This window comes from Ictidomys tridecemlineatus, chromosome 2, assembly GCF_052094955.1.
Source record: "Ictidomys tridecemlineatus isolate mIctTri1 chromosome 2, mIctTri1.hap1, whole genome shotgun sequence".
Classification (NCBI taxonomy): domain Eukaryota; kingdom Metazoa; phylum Chordata; class Mammalia; order Rodentia; family Sciuridae; genus Ictidomys; species Ictidomys tridecemlineatus.
In genome coordinates, this window is record NC_135478.1 from 127284624 (window position 1) to 127308121 (window position 23498).

At 39.1% G+C, this 23498-nt stretch overlaps 1 protein-coding gene across 1 annotated transcript in view; it reads right to left on the minus strand.

The window, feature by feature from the left end:
• Positions 1 to 15340: 15340 nt before the first annotated feature.
• LOC101964337 (sperm microtubule inner protein 7) overlaps positions 15341 to 23498 on the minus strand; it is a 174086-nt gene continuing 165928 nt past the window's right edge. Inside the window, exon 8 of the mRNA XM_078039754.1 lies at positions 15341 to 19404. Coding sequence (XP_077895880.1) covers positions 19281 to 19404 — 124 coding nt within the window. The 3' untranslated portion in view covers positions 15341 to 19280. The remainder of the gene's footprint in view (positions 19405 to 23498) is intronic.

Here is a 23498-nt window from a genome sequence, read left to right on the forward strand (position 1 = left end):
AACCATTTGAAATTAAAAAATAAAACAGGCCAGACCAGTTAATAGAATACTTACATTAAAGTATGCATTAAAACATCATGCAGAAGAGAATACATAGCTTCAAAGAGGGCATCATCTGAGCACTGCTCTGTAGGTTTTAAAGAGCAGTTTTTGGAAGACTGGAGAAGAAAAAAAAAAGAGTGCAGTTCTTTCTTTTCATTTCATGGATCCTTAACCCATATTTAATGCAGAGTCTGGATTTTAGACACAGCAAGTATGCTTGTAATTATTTCAAACAGTTAAAAAAGCTAGTTAATGATGTTCAACATAAGTAATCATGTTAAATAGTAAAATTTAATTTCTTAAAAACTTAAATCCTCATATCTTCTGGAATGCATTGTACTGGAGGATGTCTGAGTAAATTAAATTCTCTCCCGCACACTAAAGCATCAATTTCCTTATGGTAATTATCTGCTAGATTGGATCTGTCAGAGGCCGGGAAGCAAGCCTGACATTATACCCTCTTTACAAAAAATGATTACAAAAAATTAAGACGAATGAGTAAAATTAAGGCTGTGGCTGCTAAGCCTCTATAAAGCTCTCATGGATCCTTCTACATAAGATACCATTGTACCGGGGACTAAGCTTTTAATGACTAGCGTATAATCAGGTGAAGTCCATTAAAGAGCGGCAGAAGTAACCGATCGCAGAGATAACAGCGAGAAATGATTTTCCGCCAAGTAGAAGCAATTTATTATACACAAAAACGCATTTCTAACGGAAGTGTCAGGATGGATGAGGAACTTGGTGAAGGTGACAGGATTTCTTTCCTGGAAAGTTTATACAAAAAAAAAAAGATAACACAAGAGAGCAGATACGGGTTTTTCTTTGCCATTTGGGGCCTATGGAGAGGAGTCAGGACAGACTAGTTGTGGCTCTACCAAGGACAGGGGTGCTTTGTGGGTCACACTGCCATCCATAGTCCATTCCTTTAGTTTGGATTCCTGAGGCGCAAATTTGGACAGATATATCCTTCAATTCTGTGCTGGACTTTGGCTGATGGTAGTGTGGATAGTGGAATTGTTAATCTGCTGCTGTTAGACTCAGCCGTGTGTGAAAGCACTTAGGGAATATAATTGCACGGCTATCAGGGCCAGCACATTAGTTTAATTAACTCTAAGGCAAAGAAAAAGCAAAATCCCCAAGGAATTGCGAGAAAAGCTGCCACAACCCTGGATATAAATTAGTAATGAAAAACGCATGACTTGGCATTCAAGGCCCTGAGCAGCTATCACAGGGTCATCTCCTACACCCCGCTCTCTGCTGCCCCAGAAGTTCTCACTTTGCTAACCCCAATCATGCTTTTTGTCTGGAGTATTCATTTCCAAGGACTCTTTCTCCTCTTCATAGTGACTCAGACTGCTGGGTCAATTCCTGCCCTACCATAGTATTTTGTTTCTCTGGGTCTCTGTTTCCTGATCTGTAAAATGGGATAAATAATGACATGGGTTTACTGTGAGCATGATTTTGGTTATGCCACCACATACACAGCAATCTCAATCGCCAGGTGGCAGCTTTAACTGGCTTCACCATCATGTCTGTGCCTCTCTTTCCCCTACTCTATGAGCTGTGTGAAAGCAGGGAATGTTTTTGGATTTCCACTGAATCCTCAGCACCTCATATAAATTCTGGTAGATAATAGGTCCTTTCAAATTATCATTGAGTAAAAAGCATGAAGAAAGGACTAGCATGTTTCTAGTGTGGAGTAAAAACTAGAAGCAATGAGTTCTCATTTTTTAAACCTCAGTTTACCTCCATACAAATTAGGTGGGTAATCTGATTCATGCCCTTCTTGATTCTCTGGCACTAAGCAAACAGGGTATGGATGAGCATGAGCTGTACACACTCAGACCACTAGCTTGGGGACATAAAAGTTGTCATCTTAGCTCATGGTGTGTAATGAAATATATTTGCTCCAGAACAAGAAGAATTGGGATTTTATTAGTTAACTGGGAATGACTTTGGGAATGCAAAGGTGTTTCATTATTTAGTAATAAGCATGGTCACCCCTGCAGCAAAAGCTTCCTTCCCCAGATGGTCATAGTAGGTAATGATACAGAGGCAAGTGCAGATGGATATTGAAGCTGACTTAGAGTCCCCTTCATGTTATTCAAAGCTCTTCACTGGCTGGTCTGCATGTCCTGTTTCAGTTTCAGCTGTCATGGTCTGATCTGTTCATGTGTAGCTGTGTGCCCTTATCTCCATAGAACACCCAGTTCAACACATATGTACTATTGCTAAAACACACATGTGGTCTCTGACATGGCATTCTTATCCTTCATCTTTACCTGAAAGTTCTTTCCTCACTTTTTTTTAAGTTTCACTTTAATTTTTAATTGATGAATAATAATTGAAAGTATATATGCAATCATCCCTTTATGTCTGTGAGTTCTGCATTCCTGGATTCAACCAACTGCAGATTGAAAATATTTTTTTAAAATGGCAACTGTACTGAATATGTTGATTTTTTTCTTATCATCAGTCCCTAAACAATACAGTACCATAATTTACATAGTATTTACACTGTGATATATATCATAAGCAATGTAGATACGACTTAAAGCATATGGGAGAATGTGCATAGGTTATATGCAAATGTTATGTCATTTTATTTAAGGGACTTGAGCATCCATGAATTTTGGTGTCTGCTGGGTGTCCTGAAATAATCCCTCATGGACACTGAGTGATAACCATATTTATGGTACAAGATGATGTTATGAAGCATGTATAGGTTGCAGAATGATTAAATCAGACTAATTAACACATCCATCTCATTCTTAAGGTAAAGCTCTCTGGCAATTCTCTGATGTGCACAGGGGAAAATGAGCTGCTTTCATTAAACTTTGTTTATATTTCCATAAAAATACGGATGAAATTATGCTGTCAGCTAATTGGATGCATGTCTGTTGCCCCATGGAGTTAGCTATTTGAAGGCACAAGGCATATTTTCTTTTATCTATTTATGCCTTCCATGGTTTGAGAAGCTGACCTGGTATGACTGGTACCCAAGAGAAAATATCTTTCTTTAGGTGACTATAAATATAAAATGTGTCCAAAAGATGATGACAAATATCTATTTACCTATTTGATAGAGCAGATTTCCTTTCCTCTAAATCTTGGAACCTTAAATAGGCTGCTAATTCCTTCCTAGCTTCTCCGTTCTTTCTTCCCACTGCCAATATTGATCATTGTTCACAGAATAAGTTTGGTTTTTCATTCTGGTAAAATACACATAACATAAAGTTTATCATCTTCACCATTTCAAAGTGTTAAGTACAATCACATTTTTGTGCAACCATTACCACCATCCATCTCCAGAACTTTTTCATCTTCTTAAACTGGGACTCTACTTATTAAACACTAACTTCCCATCCCTCTCTGCCACCAAAGAGTTAACATTGTACTTTCATTCTCTATGAATTTGATTGCTCTAGATTCCTCATGTAAGGGGAATCATTCAGCATTTCTCCTTTCAAAAATGGGTAATCTCACTTGGCACAATGTCCACAAGTTTCTTCCATGTTGCAATATGTGTCAGAACTTCCATTTTTAGTGCTGAAAAACATTGCCCTATATGTATATACCACACCTACTTATTCATTCCCCCATCAATATACACCTGGCTTGCTTTTACCATTTAGCAATTATGCAAAAGGCTGCTATGAATATGGCTGTAAAATATCTCTTCAAGGCTCTGCTTTTATAATTTTTTTGGATATATACCCAGAAGTGGGATTACTGGTTTCTGCATTTCATTTTTTTTTTTGAAGAACCACCTCACTTTTTCCACAGTCACTAAAACCATTTTACACTCTCTCACCATCTCTGCATGAGGGTCCTGATTGTTCTATATCCTCAATAACACTTGCTATTTTCTGCTTTTTATTATTGTAGGCATCCCAATGGGTATGTAGTGATATCACATTGTGTTTTTGACTTATTTTTCCCCTAATTATTAGTGAAGCTTGTTTTCACGTACTTGTTGGACTCTCCTATATCTTCTTTGGAGAAATGTCTATGTAAATTATTTGCCTGATTTTTAATTGAGTTTTGTTGTTGATGTTAAGGAAGTATCCATATATGTAGGATGTTAACTCTTTTATCAGACACATGATTTGTAAATATTCTCTTCTATTCCATAGGTTAACTCTTCACTCTGTTGATCATGTCCTTTGATATACAGAAGTTTATAATGTCAACATATTGCAACATAACTATTTTTACCTTTGTTTCATATGCTTGTGGGTCATATCCAAGAAATTAATGCAGATTAATTTCCAATGTACAGTTTTCCCCTAAGAGTTTTCTAGTTTTAGGTTTCAGATTTAAGTTTTAGTCCATTTCAGTGTAATTTTTTTCTATATGGTATAAGGTAAGGGCCCACATTCCTTCTTTGTATAAATTTTATGCTCTCAAGTTTTGGTCTGTATTTCTGTTGTTGCTGTTGCTGTTTATGAAACACATCTTCCCCATAAAGAATCAAGGAAGGGTAAAGATGAGCTTCTCAGGGACAAAGACAATCTCTTTCTACCATATTTATATCTAACAACTAAAAATAGTTTTGCAAATTGCACACACATCTATACAGAGTCATGAGAAATGCAAACACTGAGTTTTCCCCATGGCCCACTCCACTTGAATACTTCACATTTAGCTCAAAATCTTGCTCCTTCAATGGCATTTCTGCAGTGACAGAGGCAGTGATGATAGTGGGAGATAGCTTTGTGTGAGATTGTTGCTTCAGTGAGCATTCTGGTGAAGCCACTTGTTTTCTGGGTTGAACACTCCCGTCACCAGTGTGGAGTTGGCATCTGAGAGAAGGAAGCATCTCCCAAGATATCTGAAACAATCCAGTAAATCTACACCAACATCTTCAAAATTATCACTAAGCAAATTGCTAGTCCAAAGCATAGGAGTGGGACCACAGACAAAAAGAAGGCAGAGAGGACTGGAGGGACAAAGGAATGCATTAGAAAAGAGGACTTGTGAAGTGGTTGTGTAACCCCTGCACTAATTGTGGCAGGCTTCCAGCAGGCCAATGTGCATGAAGGCTTAGAGTTCCTGGGAAATATGCTAAAGGCAGCACTAAAGACCCAGTCTGAGCCTTTCTTTACAGGAAGGTTGACCTGGAGTAAGGCAATGGGTCCACCAGACCTCCGAACTCTGGCTAGGCTATCCTAGCCATCATGAGCTCCAGGTCTGGACCATGGATTGCTGAGAATGACTTGAGTAAAACATAGGCTCAAAGTTACCAAATGCCCTTGATTGACACCTCTATTTCCCTCCTAGTGAAGCCATGGGTGCAGGAATGAGGCATCTAAGACACTGACTGTGATCTATAACCTGAGAATGTGTGAGCAGAAGTCCAAGGTGAACAAAGTCTCATGGTCTCACTTTGTACCCTGCGCATGCACTGGTGTGAGCTCCTCCTCCATGGATCTGTAAATGGGTAGCCAGAAGGACATATGAAGATACTCCTCAGCTTACAACAGGTTATGTCCTGATAAACCCAAGGTAGTTTGAAAATATGGTAAGTTGAAATGAATGAATACACCCAACCTACCAAGCCGCATGCTTAGCAACACAGTGCACGTCTCTTCATGATTCCCCGGCTGACCGGAAGCTGTGACTGCCACTGCTATCCAGCATCACATCAGAGGATCATTGTGCATCTTGCTAGCCTTAAGAAAAAATAAAATTGAAAATTCAATGTGTGTTTCCCACTGACTGTGTATCACTTTTGTATTATCTTAAAGTCAGGCCATCATTAAATTAGGGAGCATCTGTACTTTGAAGTAATCATGATCATTCCTATCTATTGCTATACACTGAATGCTATGTTCCATTCCCAAATTCATATTTTAATATCTTAACACCCAATATGATGATATTAAGAGGTGGTGGCTTTGGGAGGTGAATGGGATTAGCATTCTTCACAAGAAATTCCTAGAGAATGCATTTGCTTCTCCTACCAGAAGGGGCCATCCATGGACCAGGCAGCAGGGTCTCACCAACACCTGGTCTGTTGACAACTTGACTTTGGACTTCCCTGCCTCTAGAAATATGGGGAAGAATTTTCTGTCATTTATGAATACCCAGCTTGTGGTACTTTGTTATAACAGCATAAACGATCTCAGACATCTAAAACCCATCAAAAACCTGAAGGACTTTGTACAATCCTTCTAGGTTCTGTGCAATTGGCTGACGTGGTCAGGAATGTTCTTATTACCAACAGATAGCTAAAGGTGGAGATGAAAAATAAAAATCCTTAAAGTCAACAATTTTAAAATACAAAGACCCAGAGGCCCAGAGATGCCACGTGACTTGCTGCAGATCCTGAGGCTGGCTGAAGGCAGAACTTGCTGTCCCAGGTCAGCCTTTTTATGTCATTTCTACTCCTACAATTCCTGATAGGCTCTTGGTAAGATTTATTAATTTCTGAGACCACCATGAAAAATAAATGTATGCTATCATATCGAACGTTTTTGCCTAAAAAATTAGACTATTCACCTAAGTTTTAATGTTTTAATTGGCTGAAAAATGTTTATTTAATTATTCCATAAGAAAAGCTAATATCACAAAAGCATGAAATATGTCCAGGAATGATGTGGGCTGTTCAGAAAGGCCTTGCCTGTGAAATGAAATCCAAGGAGCAGGTTTTCAGCTAATGAACAGATAGAAACACTTCTTTTAAGGTAAAATTCCAGAAAACTAGCTTTATACTGAAGGGATGTGAAATGCCATGGTGCATTCTCCTTTCTGAACGAATAGATGATATGAGCCTGAGAAAGAAAAGCTTGATGATAGAAGATGGTCTCTCGGACTGGAGCTGAAATCAAATTGGACTTCACTCTCTGTGGATGGCATCAGCAGCCACATTGCTTCTTTCTCAGTTTACCCTTTGACCTGACCAGACTCAGAAAAGGAAATTCCTCTATTTTATTTGAAAATAAGGCTCAACAGCAGTGCCTGCCTAAGGGCTTACTCATCTTCCCTCCCTGGGACTCTGTCCTGGAAGCACATCTCCTACTTCTTCTACCCGAGTAAGCTCCATCAATGCGCACACTTGTCTATAAATCAACATGCAATTGTTTCCCATCCCACACACACAAAAAATCTCCTCCAAATGTCTACACATGTGATCATTGTGCAGAATTCTTTTTAACCATGCTATGTCCTCAGGGTTCACGTTTCTCTGGATGCAGAATATAGTGTACATTTTCCTGGCACATAGGAGTCATTCAAAAAAAGTTTGCTAAAGTAGTGAAAGATTAAAGTGAATGAGTTTACAATTTTCCCCTCATCCCTGCCATCTTAGGAATCATATTAGATAAGGTATAAATGAATATCACTTTCTATTTTTCACATATGTGAATGTCAGTTTCTTTCTTCAAACATTGGTTGAGTCCCCAATATATTCTGGACCATTTTTCTCCCCTCTGGGACACAATTTCCAGCTTTATAGGACAAACAGGGCATACAGATGGAAATTATGAAACAATGTATAAAATACAAAGAAAATGATAAAGAAATAATCATCACTTTCCCTGTTAGGAGCTCTTCACAAGGCACAGGGTATTACCATGGGGATTTGAGGGTGTAGAAGTTAGTAGGGAAAGACAAATGTTCCAGACAAAGGTAAGAGAACCTATAGAAAGGTATGAATCAAATACTGGCAGTCAGCTGTGGCACCCGGGATAGATGGTGGCATTCAGAAGTTATGCCTAAAAAGGAACAGAGGTCGAGTCCATGAGATTGTGTTCTGAAAGACCTGGTGTGTCCTGCTAAGGGCTGGGAATTTGTTGTCAAGGAAAATGGGAGCTAAAGTATTGTTAGCAAATAGATGCTGCATAGTTGGCTGATATTATCGGGAATACTCTCATAATTGACAATTCCTAAAGCGGGGAGATGGAAAATAAATCCACCTAAATGAACATATTTGTGTTTTAGGGCCATCATATAACAACATTGAAAAAGACAGCTTTTACAAAATAAAACATCAGGAGAGATACTCAGCAGAATGAGGGGTTTTCTGTCTTTAATAGGGTGCAGATGCTAAGTGGAATAGAGGGAAGAATTAAGAATTTAAGATTGACCTGAGACCAGAATAGTGATTTCTAGAGGCTGGGAAGAGTATATGAGAGGGTAGAAAAAGGAGATTGGATTTCATCTGTGCACTCTGAAGGCATGTATGTAAATATCATACTGAATCCCATTAATATATATGATTGATACATATAAGCAGGAAAATGTTAAAACACACACACACACACACACACACACACACACACACACACACACACACAATGTATGGAGCTGAGCCATGTGAGTAAGGGCCAAGTGGAGTGGTCTACTTAAGTTCAGGAGAGAGACACAGAGTCCCACATAGCAGGCTTGAAACTTGAACTAAGTTGGTTTCAAGATCTGTTTGTGAGTCCCTAATCATTAGAAGGCAGCTGAGAGCTCACATAGAGGGCAAGTTTTACCCAAATGTTATATGTTTAGTCTCTTTTCTATTCAAACTTCCTGTGCTCAATTCAAAGTCATCTTAAAGCACTCATAAAGCTTTATAAATCTTCATTCCATCCTATTTACAGGGAGAATTCCAAAGTTCCTCTGTTAGCATCCAAGGACCCTTTAAGATGTGTCCCTAGGCTGCTTCCTATTATTTCTTACAGGTACCCAGCACCAGCAGTTCTCAAAGAGCAGTCTGAAAATGCTTGGGGATTTTTGTCTCTCTTTCATTTGTCTATGAGGGAAAATAATGGTGGGGGCGAAACGTCAATTTGAGGTTTCTATTTGGTTAGAGGGTTCAACAATACATTCAAAACCAGTAACGTGTGTATACATGTGTGTATTTGCATGTTCACACATACATACATATAATTTTTAAAGATAAATCTAGTACAGGGTGGCCTCACTAACCTGCCCACACTGGTTTGTAACCTTCTGCTGCTGGAATACAAAGCTCATCAGCAAAGGCAGCTGCATGAGTCATAATCCCACTAATTTCTCATGAGCACTGGGAGCAGAGAAAGGGTGGAAGGTCAGGAGGAGAGAGCTAGTGGTGATAGAACACAGGGGCTGGGCAGAGTAGGGGAAGGGCTGGGTTTTTTGACATGAACAATATGTACGGACCATGAGAGGAGCTATAGTGTTTTAGAGGAGTACTCTTTTAAATATTAATTGTTATTTTTACTGAACATTTCCACTGTACCAAGTACTTACGCATGTTCTCTTATTCAACATTCCCACAGCCTTATATTTTCCCAGTGAAAACTTGTGGCTTTGAGAACACAAACCCCTTCAGTATGTTGAAATATGTTCTCATCCCAGGTGTGGTTTGCTGGACTAGCCATCTTGCTGCAAGTCAGGGGGAATTTACTTCTAGGACAGGGTCCAGGCAACTCATAGCCACACTCCCAGGGAATAGATTTTGATGATGCATATCCATGTGAGTTTTCAAATTCTTAGAATGTTAGAAATTTAGGAAAATAGCAATAAGGGATTAGCAGGAAACTTTGACCAAAGATTAAGCAAAAGCTTTTGTCCCAAGTGCAAGGGCTACAGGAGTGTTCCAGGGTCTATCTACATACTGAATGGTTCTGCCCTGTGAAGGCCCCTCCCCTGCCTCTCCCTGTCACCTTCACCTCAGAACTATCTGCTCCCCACAGGCAGGAAGTGAACTTGAGCTCTTTGCTCAGGAGAGGTCCTTCTGGTGGAAAGGGTTACCTCTCTGCAGGGCCTACAAGAAAGGAAGGGGTGTTGCCAACCTGATTTAAGAGGGCTGAAGCTATCTGAACAAAAACATCCTTCTCTCAGGAGAATTGAGACTCCAGACACCGTGAAAGACAAGCCATAACGAATTCAAAGGAACTATGATCAAACCACAACCAACACAAACAATATCCCCACCCTCACTAACCCAGCCCTTTAAGCAGAAGAAGGGTTTGTGAAGGTTTCAGTGCTTTGGAGAAATACATGTGAGTTTCCACTTCCACATGTTACGAAGTCCACACCTGAGCTCTGGAGCAGCACAGCATCCAGCATGAGAGTTTGGTTGTCAGGCCACTGTGGGAGGATGAGCTGTGCCACTCACAGGCATGGCCGAACCTCTTAGTCCCCAGCCTTCACAGATTCCATGATTTCAATTTAGAAGGGGAACACCTTCCCTCAGTACTATGGTTCTTAGGAGCCAAGAACTGACTTCACTACACAAATGGTCAGAATAACTCCAAAAGAGCAACCTGACTTTCTTGGGCTGGGAAGAACCATTTGTGTGTGAATGAAAGGAAAGGGTATGTGTTCAATGTGTACCTCACATGGGATATTTTACTCAAGATGGTCCCCTCAGCAATGTAAAGAGAAGGGCACTGACTTCCTGGGTCTGAAAACCTCTACTCAAGGCTCACTTCCCAACACTCACCATCCTGCTATGCATTTGCTGTGCTGGCTCCTCTTCTACACATTTCCTGGGCTTCTTCACAGAAGCTAACATCATTTCAGATGGGTCCATATCATAGGAAGGCCATGCTTGGGGCTTCAGGGGCATGAAAACACTACATGGCTGTCCCTCATCATTCTCAGAGGCTCTCTTTGAGAATCTGAGCGGCTCTGACTCTCCCTGTGTGTATTTCAGTTGTTAGTATGTACAGCTTATTCAAGAGAGGGTCCTTGTATTTTTTCTCCTGGTAAATTCATTATTAAATAATTCTTGGAGAGATACAGGCCACTGATTTTCTGCAATTTGCATCACCACACTTTAACTTATGTTGAAAGCTGAGCCTTTGGGTCCTCTTGTTTTGGAAGCATATTAATATTTCTGTGACCTTTACTAGAAGGCAGTTGAGACATATTCTTTTAAATAGCAAAAGTAAGAAAACCAATAACCTAAAATGCATATTTCTGACCCTAGTTTGATGAGCAAGTTAGGGAAGATAAGTCTTTTTCCAAAGAACAAATGCAATCAAGGGAAACTGTAAAGTTCAAGTACAATAAAGAATTGTACTTGAACACTCCCGCCCCCGTTCATATTGTATCTCACATAATTCCTATGGATTTTTACAGGACTATATATTCAGTCAGTATTTGGAAGTCAAAGTGCAAGGAGAGAGAAAAAAGCTGCCTGTCCAAAGTATACAACCCCTGAACCACACAGAGCTACAGCAAGTGTTCAGCATCTTTCCTCATCTTTATGCTCAGTTTCCCTGGTATTGAGCCAGAATTTATAGGAACCAACTGCCCATGAGACCTGGATTTGATTTTGCTGCCGTGAACCTCCTCTTTGGGTATCCTGATGACTGAAGGGCATAGAGATGCAGCGCTTTCTCTCTATGTACCTACTTTGCTAAGCAGAGCTCCAAATCAAGCAGACTTAATGCTTGAAAGCTGACCACCTTAGTTGGGGCCGAAGCTGGGATGGAGGCCATGGCACCATAGGAGCTAAGAATCAACTTGAAGGCCAAGGTTTTCCTTAGTTTTGGTCCTCCCAATAACATCTGAAATTCTGTTGTTATTGGAATTTTCTTGGACTAGCTTTTCTGCAATAATTCATATTAGTTATGGAAATAACAATAATGAAGGACCCTCAATAGACCTTGATGAAATAAGCCAGTTCCCCAAAACCAAAGGCATATATTCTGTCTGATATGTGGATGATAACTGATAACAATAAAAAGGAAGATTAGTTTATTAATTTATTGAACTAGACAAGGGGAATGAAGGGAAGAGGGGATGGGAATAGAAAAGACAGAATGAATCAGATGTATCTTTCCTATTCTTACATATGAATACACGACCAATGTAACTCCATATCATATACAACTACAATAATGGGATCCTAATTGGAACAAGTTATACTTATGTATGTATAATATGTCAAAATATACTCTACTGTCATTTCTGTCTAGAAAGAACACATTAAAAAGACTTAAAAATAAAATTTAAAATTTTAAAAAAGTAAAGACCTTGAAACACTATCAATTTCTAGTGAACACCTCAGGGAAGGCTTTGGTTATATTCGCCCTCTTAGGTAACTGAGTATAGGAGCATAGTACTATAACACTGAATGTTGGGTGACACAGTTGGCCATCTGTATTCACTTGTTCCTCATCTATGGACTCAATCAACTGTGAATGGAAGATATTCAGGAAAAGCAAAGGTGTCTGTACTGAATATATACACACTTTTTTCTTGTCCTTATTCTCTAAATGTATAGTATAGCACCTATGTTTATAGCCTTTACATTGTATTCAGTATTGTAAGTAATCTAGATATAATTTAAAGTATAGGGAGAATGTACATAGGTTATATGTAAATACTATACTATGTTGTGTGTGTGTATGTGTGTGTATGTGTGTGTGTGTGTGGTGCTGGGGATTGAACTCATGGCCTTGTGCATGCAAGCTTATATAATAGACTTAAGCCTCTGCAGATTTTTATCATCCACAGGGGATACCTATAACAAATCCCTCATGGATACCAAGACACAACAGGATCTACCTAATATACTGACTTGGGTTTGGAATTGCTGCCCTGCAGTCATTCTTTCTAGCAAGAAATGGATAACACAGGAGTCTGATACTCCACTCCTCTCCTTCTCTACTCTCAACTATTTGTCAGGACATTTCTCTTTGACATCTGCTTTGCCTAGTACATTTTTCACCTCCCCCAGAACTTCCCTGAAGCTCAGCAATCCTCCAGGGAAACCTGAGGCTGCACTTGGCCTTGGGTAAGTGCACCTGTGTTCCTCTAGAGCAGTCAGCCTCCATCTAGAACAATCTGTGGTGTTGACCTTGCAGGCAGACCCTTCCCCCACACCCTACAGCCCCAGGCACCACACCCTGGAGGGCCTCTTCCCTCCTCTCCTCTGCTCTGATGCCTCTTCCTGCCAGTCCCCACAGGCTGCACACCGAGTCTCTCTTTATCTTCTATCTTGTGGCTCTACCCACAGAAGACACAATAAAAACGGTCTCCCGGCACTAGAAAAATAGATTTACACCCTACGCATTTTAGGGCTTTATTTTCAAAGTGTGAATGTAAGGAAGTAAAGCTGTTTCCAATTACAGTTTGCAAACTTAGAAGTAGTGGAGTTTGCCCTGGAAACCCACCCAGGGTAAACAACAATGTCTGATTCTCCCTTGCCAGCCCTCTTCCTGTACACCTGTGATCAGCAGGTAGGATGAAGCCACTCTTCACTGTCAGTTTTCACCAATACCCAAGGAACACACATTTATGAGGGGCAAAACAGGAATTGCTTTGACAACAGTAGTCGGGAGCATATTTAAAACCAACCATAAAGAAAACAAACACAAGTTCCTTAAATAAAATCATACTACTGTTTCTGAATACAATTTGAGTAGAATCATAAGAATTTATTATGACACAATGTCACAGAAAAAAAAATAATGAAAACGATTGCACCCGGACTAGAATATTTGCATTTGCATTGTTTCTGGCAGTTTATAAAGATCTTACTAGTGCCTGGTATAGATGCCTGTGTCCTATGGATTAATAATTACTCTTCCAAATCCAATACAGTTTGTGAATTCTCATCTTCAGAAAAAGTATTAATTTAGATAAACTAAAATCTTTTATGGTAAAGATATATAACTCGTTTCTATTGAATTATCTCTTGAGTATATTTGTGTATAAGTGTATGGAGAAGCTTACCTACATTATGAAAGATATAATACTTTTTAAACATGCAGTCTAGTTTTTTTGAGAAAAATTGTTCAATTTGCTCCACTCAAGATTTAATTTTGTACTTGTCGAGTTGAGAAATTATGGTATATTGATGTTCTTTGAGGCCTCCTGAGCACACACATTGTTTAATGACTCTTTGCCACTCCTATTTGCTTGCTGACTTGACTATTGTGTGTGGACCCCCATAGGTCACGTCTTGCATCATTGTGTCCCAGAGGGTCTGTTGAAAGAATGAACATGCATATGAAAAGAGTAAGCCACCCTTCCTGTGTTATCTCAGGGAATAAGATTCCCTGTCTACCATTATAAACCATGTTTATATATGAAATCATATCACTGTGTATATGTTTTATTAGGTGACTATTATTTCACTTTCAAGAAGTTGTGGGTCCAAGTAAGTCAGGTCCATTAAGATTTCCAGGAAAGACTGGGCACAAGGCACACACCTGAAATCCCAGCAGCTAGAGAAGCTGAGGAGGGAGGATCATAAGTTCAAAGCCAGCCTCAACAAAAGGCACTAAGCAACTCAGTGAGACCCCGTCTCTAAATAAAATACAAAATAGGGCTGGGAATGTGGCTCAGTGGTCAAATACCCCTGAGTTCAAGATCTTGTACAAAAAACAAAAAAAGAGAGAGAGAGAGAAAGAAAGAAAGAAAAAAGTAAGAAAAAGAAAAAAGATTTTCGGGAAAGGAAGATCAACTGGAGAACTTGGAGGTGGGCCTCTGACCTGGTTCAGCCTGATTCTGAAACCCAAGCTGGTAACATGAATGCCTCAGGGTGGATGATAAAGACTGGTGATGATCAACTAACCACTTTTGAAGGAGGTATTTTAAAATATCAATTCTGAAAATGTTTCTTTCAGAGAAACATCTAGTCATTATTTAATTACAACTCTTTAACTTTGCACTTTCTTCCTTTGTCTTTTACATTTAGCAGTTTATGGCTCCAGATGTCTACCCTGAGCTAAATGGAAAAAATGAATTTATTTTAGAATATTCTCACTAATAATAAAATAACTCTGAATTGTAAGGTTGTTCCTACCACCGGGTAATTGCCATTTCTAACTGCAAAGGAAATTTGAACAGTTTTTAAGGGAGGAATCTGATTTTCTTTTTTCTTCTCCAGCCTCTACTCCATAGTGGGCGTGAAACACTAATTTCAATGTAATCTGTATATTATTGATTTTCTTAAGCATCTGAGTATCTCCTGATACTGTAAGAATCTTTAAGCAGACACTGACAAATGTAAAACTATGTAGGAAGCAGGGATGGGGTGGGGGAGCATATCCACAAACCACCAGAATCTGTGGTATACACCAAAATGACTCAAAAGTCTTCTTAAAATAGCAGGTTTGAATGTGAAACTCTGGCTTACTTATATTTGTAAGCCTCTTAGTTAATTAATGTACTATTTAATCAGCTTTGAGCTTCCTGGCAGGCAGGGTAAAATAGAAGCACTTTACTCTTTATAATTTTTAGTCATCTATATACTATAAACCTCAAACTTTAGAAATGATTGAGTTGGATAATAAGATTCTGAGACTCAGAACTATTTCTTCAGGAAGAACAAACGTTTTCTTGAAAGAGATTTGTTATAGTTTGTTATATTAGGGGCTTTGAAGAGTTTTAGGGATTTTTTTTATTGTTGGTCGTTCAAAACATTACATAGTTCTTAATACATCATATTTCACAGTTTGATTCAAGCGGGTTATGAACTCATCACTTTTCATATGTTCCAATTTTAAAGAAATGCATGTTTACCGAGTAACAGCATAAAAATGCCATTACCTATTATTCTGGAACTAATAACTATTAGTCCCTTTTTAAACATCTCCCTGTATTATTCTATATATACATGCAAACTAAATTTAAATGCTGTTGTAAAATGTACATGTACCCCCTTTTCTATGATAATAAATATTGAGCTTTATTATGTTTCTAATGCATTTCAACATATAGTCATTTCTCTGTATCCATGGGTTACTGAGTCCCAAACTACCCTCTTCCCATACCAAATCGACGGGTGTTTGAATGTCTTACATGAAATATTGTAGTATTTGCATATAACCTATGCAATCCTCTCTTATACTTTAAGTCATCTCTAGATTATCTATAATTCCCAGTATAAAGTAAATACTATGTGAATAGCTATTATACTGTATTGTTTAAGAAACTACAGGAGTCTGTACATATTCAGAACAGATACAATTAACAAAAAGATTTTCAATCTGCAGTTGTTTGAATTTAGGAATGTGGGACCAATGGATATGGAGGAAAACCTATGTATTCTTGTGCAACAATTTATCAAATTTCTTCTTGATGGGCGTTAAGTTGCCTCTGTTTTTCTCTTAATTAAATAAATGGCTGCACATTTAACATTTTTATGCAGATGCATTTGCTCAATTGTATAATTACTTGCTTGACAAAATCCTTAAAGTGAAATTACTAAGTTGAAATGTATGCCACTTGAAAAGGTGTTTGAAACATTTTGCAAATGTCCTAGAAGGGTGTTCCCAATGTAAACCTCTAACAGCAGTACTGAATAATGTCTCTTCCCTCCATCATCAATTCATGGGTGAAACATGACATATAGTCACTTCTCCAATACTACTGAGGTATAAATATTCTATTTATCGGTCACTTATATTTCTTAGTTTTTGAATTTTTAAAACATTTTTGCCTTGATTCTTAGTCTAACATTTAAAAAAAACATAGGCTGATTCTATAAATAAAATATGAATCCTTTGATATATTTCCCAACAGATTCATCTTAAAAATTTCGGTGGCATTTTCTATATTAAAAGTCTTTTTTTCCCCTTCATGGTTTTTTGCTTCAGTGTCCTCTTCAAGCAAAATTTTCTACACACATATCCCCATCTCATATTTTAAATGAATTCCCCTGAACTTCCAGGTAATCTAAGACTCTACAGTGTCGATTTAAATCTTTATTCTATGAATGGATCTACTGAACTTTTTTTTTTATTTCCAATTAAATTGCCTCAATAGCTTCTATTGAAAAAAAAATCTATCCTCTACTCATGGGTTCAGAATGATTTCATCTGTTCATTTCTAATTTTCTATTCTGCTCTATCATATGGATCATGTTTTTTCCATATTACTGTACTTTTGTAGTATTTCTACATCACATTGACTAGAATTATTATTAGTGTGAATTTTTTTTCCTTGTATTTATGTAATCCCCGGGGATAAATAAAAGCTGAGAGGTGACATTGTAGGGGAGACTGGGCTTTGAGGACAGTGAGTAGGAGACAAGTTGCTGACCTAATAAGAAGTCCATGTGTTAGCTCCCAATTCTCAGAAATAACCCTTCAGAATTAGAAAAGCAGATGCTATCCCTGTGACTATCTTCCTTAATTTTTATAACTTTCAGATTCTGGCCACAGAAGCCCAAATACTACCACTCACACTCACAGGTTAAGGACCTAGAGTACTGGCATTTCTGTGTTGTCTTTTGTTGTGTCTGGTCTCAATTCGAGGTCTGTGGTGAGCATGATTTGCATTTTATCTTCACAGGTGAGAAATATGAATGAGTTATGGAGCAAAAGGAGAGTCACCATCTCTCATCTCCTGGTTGAGGTCCAAGGAGAATACTGCTAAAGCCAACATCCTTCTAGAAGCAGCTTTTGGAGGCACACAAGATTGCACAAGGACCCTGATGGGTGTGCAGACACTTACACTGTGGAAAATGGATAAATGATCTTAGGTCTTCAAAATGTTTAGGTATGTGTCAGTGCTGCCCTGCCATAGAAAGACCCAGAATGATGAACAGGTACCTCAGATGTTGAACAGCAACACCTCTGATGAAGTGGCTTGCCAAGGATGTTTACCAAAAAATGTAATCTCAGATATCCACATCAATCTACAGATGGGAAAGGGTAATGCTGCCCCATTTATGTTTTGCTGAGAATCTTCCAGAGTTGAAGATTTTTTTTTATCTGATTATTTTTTTTCAGAGACTTGCTCTTTCTGAAAATAATTAAGGCTACAAAATTGGGTTCAGATGAAGTCATTCCTTCTCGAAGGCGAGTCAAGTCCTCTGGATGGATGGCTGCTCATCTTCCTGTTTGTCCTGGTTAAAGAGTCAACTTCAAAGTCTGTTTAGTTGTTTACTGAGGAAATAAATGACTCCACAAGAAAAATAGTTGATTTTCCCTTTCAGTTGGAAAAGAAAGGCCAAGCTGCACCTTAAAGAATTTGCAGATTCGGCTGGGGATGTTGCTCAAGCTGTAGCGTGCTCGCCTGGCATGGGTTCGATCCTCAGCAACACATACAAACAAAGATGTTGTGTCCACCGAAAACTAAAAAATAAATATTAAAAATCTCTCTCTCTCTCTCCCTATTTCTCTCTTTCTCTCTCTTAAAAAAAAAAAAAGAATTTGCAGTTACTTAGACTTCTGTGGGACAACTATTTGTTCTGAATTTTAGGGGAAGAAGGGGATTGTCAGGTGGAAGCCCTGAGATACACTTCAGAAAACCCGAGAAATGCAGTGAGCTTTTTGTTTCTCTTTGTCTTGTTTGTTTGTTTTAATATTTCAATGGAGGTTATCCAATTTGCAGAGAAATGGAGGGGGGTGGGGTGGTAAGATATCTGAACTCAGGAAACCTGAGTTCCAGATAAATACTTCTCCTAGGCTCAGTACATTTTATTCAAGTGAGATTGATCAAATTGTTTTGTGCATGTACAAACACAGCCTAATAAATCTCTCTATTATGTACAACTATAATGCACCAATAAAAACATTTTAAATAGCAACATATATGTAAAATGCCTGCTATAAGAATTTATGATAGGGTTGCAAGGTCAATGAGCTAAGGTTTATGAAAGTATTTTGTGAACTTTAATGGGTTCTACAGATATGTACACACACATATAAATAAGCTGAAGGGCCAAAAGGAACCCCACAGCCTGAATACAAAATTGGACTGATTTTGCACTTACGTTCTCTTTGGCCATTCCAACCTGAATCTCGGCACGAGTGATCCTTTCTGCCTATGGACCCTCATGGAATCCAGGATGTGTTTGAGAAACAACAGAGTAAATCAAGAGTGTATTTTTCCCCTCTACATACAGTTGTTGTCCCCATGTGGTGATGTCCCCCATGTGACAAGGAAGAATGTGATTATCTCTCTCCATGGTCCAACTTTCCCATTGATAATGTGTCGGTTTTTGACAAGTTCATCTCTGATCCTCAAATTTATGATCTAGGCTGTGCAGTTATAACCCTGCTGGTTGTGTCACATTACCAGGATGGGAAACCTCTAGAGAGACCCAGTATTCCAAGCCTGAAGAGGAGTCTCCTGCAGCAAGACCTGGTGGGGTGGTTTTTAGGGTCTCAGCTGCCATTGTGGATTGGTTCATGTCTGGCTGAGGCAAGGCAAGATTGCACTGCCTTTTACACCACAACTCATTCACACACACTCAGACCGTGGCTGGCTCTTGTATTTTCCCATCATGTAATACACAATGCCTTTCCAGGATGAGTGGCTTAGAAATCTCTCTCAGGGTGTGGCTTCTTTCAGAGGTCTATTGTTTTTTTTTCTATTCTGTTGAAGGGGTTGTAAGGTTTCACAGTTGTGACCATTCGTGAAAGCGGTGCCTGATGACAGAATTGGTCAACTTTCATTTCTTTCCGTAAGACGCTAGGATAGAATAAAGGAAGAAAAAGAAAAAAATTAACATAAAAAGTCAACATAAAGACAGATAACTTCAGGGTCTAGGATTGTGGCTCAGTGGTAGAGCACTTGCCTAGCACACATGAGGCACTGGGTTCAATCCTCAGCACTACATATAAAATTAAATAAAATGAAGTTATTATGTCCATTTACAACTAAGAATATTTAAAAACCTTCATAACTTTCCCAACTCATGGTACACATAAATGGGGTGGTGGTTTGGGGGCTAGGGGAGGACTGAAGAAAAGGAGACTGTGTATGATTAATTCTATCTGCCTTCAGTTTCATTTCATGAAAATCTATGTGCTGAGAATTACTGTAGGTCCTTCCAAAGGAGGTGATTCTGCCAAGAGGCAGCCAAGTGACACAACAGTTACTGCAGAAAGCTTCTATGGGGTGAGCCAGAGCACTGAGGGGACAAAAGAGATATGTTCATCTTGGTGAATGGGCATTCTTATGGAGTCCACATCAAGAAGCATAAGGCAGCTCATGAAGATGGCAAAGTGAGGCGGGCAAGAGGGCTGGGCCTGGGGGAGGGCTGGTGGTGACAATGAGAGACTGGGGTGGAACACTCCAGGAGCCACCAAGGTGAGGAACAAGGTGAAGAGTTTGCATTTTCCTTCTTTTCCCCGTGGGTTGAGGTTGTGAGATCACAAAACCATCTTCTCACCCCTCTTTATGTCTTAGTTTGCTGGTCTACACAGTAGGAACAAATTTGCCCTACCACATTTCTTGTGAGAATGAAAGAAAGCATATGGAGGAGGTGACGGTGTCAAGTACCACGCACATGATGCTTTATCCTTTGGTCATGGCATTCCTGAACTCCCTATTGTACCAGAGGTGGCAGTCCCAGCACTAACATGCATTCTGCCAAATATTGTGAACAAGCCCAAGCCCATGGCCTGTAGTGATTCTTCTGCAAATGTGATGCGCTTTCAATCACATGTGCATAGAGTGACACTCATGTGCAGCAGCAAGTGACAGCTCTGGTGTGGGAAATTGACTGCCCCCATGTGCCACTCAATACAAAGTGGCTTTGTTTTAATGCTGTGATTACTAAAAAGTTTATTTTTTTTTTTGTGTGTGGACATGTGTGTATATACATATATACACACACACACACATATATAGAGGTGTGTGTGTGTGTGTGTATATATATATATATATATATATATATATATATATATATATATACACACATATATGTTATATATACAAATATAAGCAACGTCTACTGGAGAGAAGCCAGCCATCAAGGGGAAAGCCGGGAGGAGGGAGGGATGAACAGTATCAAGAACTCAAAGGGAAGGTTCAGCTTTTAGAAAAGTCAGATCATTAGAAAAGTTAGCCTTTAGAAAAGTTGGAGCTCTATATTTGTATATATACACACATATATACATATATACACACACATTTACATGTGAGTATGTATGTATGATTATATATGGCTTTTAAAATTATCATTATGGCTGCTAAAGTGAGAATGCCAGCATTGGTGCAAGGTCCACTCTGGTATGAGGGAACACATTAAAAAAAAAAATGTGATGGAAACAAGAGTTGGGAGAAGCTCTTAGGTCCCTAGTCCCTTACTCATGAATATAGAGATCTACAACATGCCTTCTTAGCCACCTTAAGTACATCCTCATCTCCTCACTTCAGATCTCTTTCAGGCATCTCTTGTGTTCATTCTGTGTCTCGTCCCAATATAAATCCTAAGGCACTTGGGTGAGTGTACACCTCATGCAATGTTTGGGATGGAGACCCCTTTGTATTGACATTCAAAAAAGCCTAAGCAACTTCAAAACTCCAAGCCACCACTGTAGTCTTATCATCCACAGAGATTCATGATATAGGCAGTGTCCATGTCCTCTGCATGAAGAGGTATCAACAGTCCCTTCTCCTCTCCTATCAGTCCATGATGTGGCAGGCAGGGCACTTGGCCTCACTGGTGATGTTAGCATCCAGATGACTAGAAGTGAAGGAGAGGAGACTGGGAGGAAGTAGAATCAGGCAGCAGGGGAGTGACTGCTTCTTAAAGAAGTTTAGAATTGAAAGGAAAAAGAGGAGCTCAGAGGGGCACAGTGGGAAGACACAACTGTTGACTGGGTATTTTCATAAGCAACTGTCTACTGTGGAGAAGCCAGCCATCAAGAGGCAAGCATGGAGGAGGCAGAGATGAACAGTAACAAGAACTCAAAAGGTTGAGGCTTAGAAGGGTCAAAGCCTGTCTTCTTGAGAGGGAAGGGGAAAAGTACTGATGAAATAGAGATTCAAGTCCTTGGCCCATTTATCGATTTTTTGGGGGGGTACTTAGCTTTTTGAGTTCTTTATATGCCCTAGAGATTAGTGCTCTATCTGATGTGTGAGGGGTAACAACAAAAAGTGTTGGTGAGGGTGTGGGGAAAAAGGCACACTCCTACATTGCTGGTGGGACTGCAAATTGGTGCAGCCAATATGGAAAGCAGTATGGAGATTTCTTGGAAAATTGGGAATGAAACCACCATTTGACCCAGCTATCCCTTTCCTCAGTCTATACCCAAAGGACTTAAAAACAGCATACTACAGGGACACAGCCACATCAATGTTTATAGCAGCACAATTCACAATAGCTAAACTGTAGAACCAACCTAGATGCCCTTCAATAGATGGATGGATTTAAAAAATGTGGCATATATACATGATGGAATATTACTCAGCAGTAAAAGAGAGTAAAATCATGGCATTTGCAGATAAATGGATGGAGTTAGAGAAGATAATGCTAAGTGAAGTTAGCCAATCCCCCCAAAATTAAATGCCAAATGCTTTCTTTGATATAAGGAGGCTAATTCATAGTGGGATAGAGAGAGGGAACATGGGAGGAATAGACAAACTCTAGAGAGGGCAGAGGGGTTGGAGGGGAAGGGAGGGGGCATGGTGTTATAAATTATAGTGTAATATGATGATCATTATTATCCAAAGTACATGTATAAAGACACAAATTGGTGTGAGTATACTTTGTATACAACCAGAGATATGAAAAATGTGCTCTATATGTGTAATAAAAAATGTAATGCATTCCGCTGTCATGTATAAATTTTTCAAAAAAGACAAAAAAAACTCTATTTCAGAGATTCATATTCAGATGAATGGCAGAGGAAATGAGGGGTCACCTTGGACAGCCCAAGTCTTTTGACAGGAGTGTGGGGAAGGGACAGAAGCTTAGGTAGACTAAACAGTTTGAAGATAGCACCACAAGGATTAGTCTAGTAGTCTCTTAAAAGAAAACAAGATTATAGAGAAAAAGTAAGCATACGGCAAAGGCTAACATTCAGGAATTCCCAGGGGATGCCCATGTGTAGAAATAATAGGAAAAAATGCATCAGCTCAAGTAGGCATAAACAGAAGGAAGTTACCTCACTATGTTCCCATGATACTCTGCAGAGAGACACCTGGGCTCACACTCTCTGGAAATTTTTTAAAAATTAAATATAGTGTTACAAAAACTCAGAGGTGACTCTTTTTGGTGGATAGTCTCAAGGGACCAATTTTCTAATCACAAGAGCAAACCTAAATGCAGATGGCAGGTCCATATAGGGATATTTTTCATTTAAACTCTCCTTATCCCTTCCCCACTATACTTCCTTGTGCCCCAGGGAGTTATTGTGAAGGGTGAATGAGGAGGTTGTAGATTGGGGTAGTGTAGATCCAATACAAGCCATCACCTAGTCAGGGGTGACACTAGCTGATGTCATTTTCTCCAGAATCTTATCTGGAATGAGAACACTAGAGAAACCACTTCAGAGGGTTCTGGGTTCCTACTCCAGGGCAGTAATGACAGCTGTGTATGCAGTATGTGTGGATGGGGGGAGGGTTATGGGAACCCCCACTAGGGAGTATTCATGAACCTAAAACTAGACCTAGCATCCCCATGAAAGAATCAAGTTCATCTCTCTAATTATAATAGTGAGGAATAGTTTTCCACTTAAAGGTAGATATTTATCTTAAAGATAAAATGATATTTTTTCCACACATTGGATAATTGACTTATGTGATTATGGAAATTTGTTAGAGCAATAGGATGT